Below are 3,186 nucleotides of genomic sequence, written 5' to 3'. Positions count from 1 at the left end.
TCTAGCAATTTCCATCCCTTTGCATGAATCTTCGCCGCTCTGATGCATCCACTCAAGTTCGATGGATAACAATTACTTTTCTTTCTTGAAGGGAGATCTGGGAAGAGGATGATAGGAAGTTTTTTTGTTTTTTTTTTCTTTGTTAATTTCATAGTTGGAAATAATTTGATTTATTTTTTTTTGACACATCAGCGATCTATGTGTAATTCTCGTTGGATTTTGAATGCCATGTCAGCTTTTTCGCCGGAGTCAACACTGGAAAACTGACTCAGAATAAAAACGATGTGCAAAATAATAATTCGAGGATAGAATAAAGAAAAAAAATAATTTAAGGATACAATCAAAAAAAAATGTGATAGTCTAATGGCATATATAATATTTTAGCCGTTCGCTACATGAAAACAAAACTAGAGAGAGGATGAGCCTCCGAGAACATTCTGGATCAATTCTGGAAACAAGGCACACATTATTATAAAACAAACCCAAACGCCTCTAGTAAAACCCATTGAAAATAAAATCACAAGAGAGAGAGAAAATCAAGCAGAGAGTGAGAATGGGTGATGCTCTGTTTGGGCACCCTTTCAGGAGCTTCTTCTGGAGGCCTCCGATCTTTCGTGAATGGTCCGGGTCTACTGCACTTATGGACTGGCTTGAGTCCCCTAATGCCCACATCTTCAAAATCAATGTGCCAGGTGCCACCCCTCTCTTGCTCTCTCTAGTTTTGTAGTCCTAAATTAGGAAAACTGAGCAATTTTTGATCTTTCTTTACCAAAATATAGTTTTGTTATAGTTGTTTGTTTCTTTTTATTTTGATGGATTTCGGTTTCCTAGGTAATTATGTTATTGGGTTTAGCTTATTTTGCTTGATTAAACTGTCTGAAATGTGTTTGATTAATATATCTTGATGGGTTTTTGACTTCTTGTGTATAGTTTTTCTGCAATCTTAATGGCTCTAAAATTTTGATGGGCAGTTGGTGGCTTCATTAGAGATTATTTTTCTTCAAATGGGTTTTGTCTCAGCATCTAGAATTTGGTGGAACTCTCTGCATTTGAGAGATTATGTTGATGGGTTTTGTGTATTGTTTCTCTGCAATCTTAATGGCTCCAAAATTTTGATGGGAAATTGGTGGCTTCATTAGAGTTTATTTTTCTTCAAATGGGTTTTTGTCTCAGCATCTAAGATTTGGTGGAACTTTCTGCATTTGAGAGAGATCATGCAGATGGGTTTTGTGTAATGTTATGCAATTTAGTCACTAATGATGTTTTTGTCTCTGATTGAGGAATTCATTTGGTGTTCGCAGGGTTTAGCAAGGAAGATATAAAGGTGCAAATAGAGGATGGGAACATATTGCATATTAAAGGTGAAGGAAAGAAGAAGGATGAGGAGCCCAATGGCAAAGACACTACTGTTTGGCATGTAGCAGAGAGAGGGACTGGTAATGGAGAATTTTCAAGGCAAATTGAATTGCCGGAGAATGTGAAGTTGGATCAAATCAAGGCCCAGGTTGAAAATGGTGTCCTCACCATTGTTGTCCCCAAGGATTCAAGCTCAAAACAGTCCAAATCCAGAAATATTAACGTCACTAGCAAGCTCTGATCTCTTCCTTGGCTGATTTGTTTAACTTCAGATGGTTTGGGAATAAGACTTGTGTGTCAGTTTTGTTGTAATAATATGGACTGTATGATGTATAAACCATAAAACAAGTTCCAGTGAGATGTTTGAATGAAAACTCTAGATTTCTGTACAAAATGAAAAGGTAATGAAGACTTGACAAGAAATGTATGGTGGACTAGACGATTGATGAATGGGCTTTTATGCTTATAAAAGACCTGGATCTGCTACCATTTTTCCTTTGTATGTAGTTTGAATTGTTCCGTTTAAGCCCAATGCTGCAAAAGAAGTCGATGTAATACTTGGAAGAAAAATATTTGGTGACTGTGCTAATCAACTAAACTACTAATAGGCAACAAAGTGGTTATTAAAAACAACATTAATTTAGATAGGGTGAAGATTTAAATTTTATTTTACGTTAGGTAGGTTTGACGGTGGCACGAGATGCAGGTGCGGGAACTGAGAGATTTGCAAGCACGTGATGCTGGTGTGTGGATACAATGATTCCCAAATCCTTAAAGAATCTAGATATGGGTGCGGGGGACTCGGCAAATAATTTATTATTTTTAAAGGTAAAATTTTTGCATCTCAGATTTAGATTGAGGAGACACACTATTGCAAACCACCACTACTTAGGCCTAAGTTTTTACAAATTGGGTTTACACATCCATTTGAAAATGACCCACAACAATTGTTCAATTCCCCCCAAATTAGCTAAAGGAAAAAAGAAGTGGACTGATTGGACCCTGATGTGCTAATTATATACATATAATTGTATATCATTTTACATGCAATCTTGCATCGTTTAGAGTCAATTTGAGATTGATATTGCCTAAAGAGTTGTTATTTGCACATTTTAGGTGTCGGGGCATGTATTGAAGAAAAGGAGCTGGATCGAATTAGATTCAAGAGAACTAATAACATAAGCTAAGTCCGATCGATCAGACCACTTTGATGAAGGAAAAGCAGATAGCAAATCTGATCGATAGGTCCATGTCCCGATCGATTGGCCAGACTTAATTTACGATTTTAGAGATTTTCAAATGCCCGAAAATATCCCAAACTCATGTGAGTCCAGTTCAAAACGACACCAATGGGTATTCTAAACGACATTCATGTAAAGTGGGGGTAGATTTTTAGGGTTTTTGACATTCTACAACTTTTGGAAGAAAGTGAGACTTTGGAGAGCTTGGGAGGCAACATAGGAGCAAGGAGAAGAGCTGAGATTTCAGGGGGTTTCTTGTATCTCTCTCTATTTCTTGTGATTATGATTGCTATTTTGGATCTTGTTTTGTATTCTTTGGTTATGATGGACTAATCCTCTAACTTGGGGTCCTAATGGAACCCCTCTTTGAAGATTGAATGAAATTAACCATTGTTCTTGAATCTCTCTCTCTATTGTTGATTTTCTATGGATGTTCTTATTGCTTTCAAATGCTTGATTACCATTTGGATGATATTATCCCTATGTTGAGACTGGAAGGAGATACCTAGGGTTGCAAGAATCCATAGAGAACATAGTTTGCATGAACTATATGAATATAGGTTTATGACCTATGCAATCACTAAATGAG

General features: G+C 36.6%; 1 protein-coding gene across 1 annotated transcript; it reads left to right on the top strand.

Annotated features, from left to right (window-relative positions):
- Positions 1-436: 436 nt before the first annotated feature.
- LOC119998859 (15.7 kDa heat shock protein, peroxisomal) lies at positions 437-1,827 on the top strand. The gene is made up of 2 exons (XM_038846324.1): positions 437-692; positions 1,302-1,827. The coding sequence occupies exons 1-2, from the start codon at positions 554-556 to the stop codon at positions 1,595-1,597; spliced, it is 435 nt and encodes a 144-aa protein (XP_038702252.1). The 5' UTR covers positions 437-553; the 3' UTR covers positions 1,598-1,827.
- The last annotated feature ends 1,359 nt before the right edge of the window (positions 1,828-3,186 follow it).

The sequence above is a fragment of the Tripterygium wilfordii genome, chromosome 5 (genome assembly GCF_013401445.1).
Source record: "Tripterygium wilfordii isolate XIE 37 chromosome 5, ASM1340144v1, whole genome shotgun sequence".
Classification (NCBI taxonomy): Eukaryota; Viridiplantae; Streptophyta; class Magnoliopsida; order Celastrales; family Celastraceae; genus Tripterygium; species Tripterygium wilfordii.
This window is presented reverse-complemented; position numbering and strand designations above follow the sequence as displayed.

Excerpts from the sequence above, each read along its gene's own strand:
- LOC119998859 (XM_038846324.1), top strand. The coding sequence starts at position 554 with ATGGGTGATGCTCTGTTTGGGCACCCTTTCAGGAGCTTCTTCTGGAGG. Across the intron at positions 693-1,301 it reads CTTCAAAATCAATGTGCCAG|GGTTTAGCAAGGAAGATATA; the intron begins GTGCCACCCCTC and ends TGGTGTTCGCAG.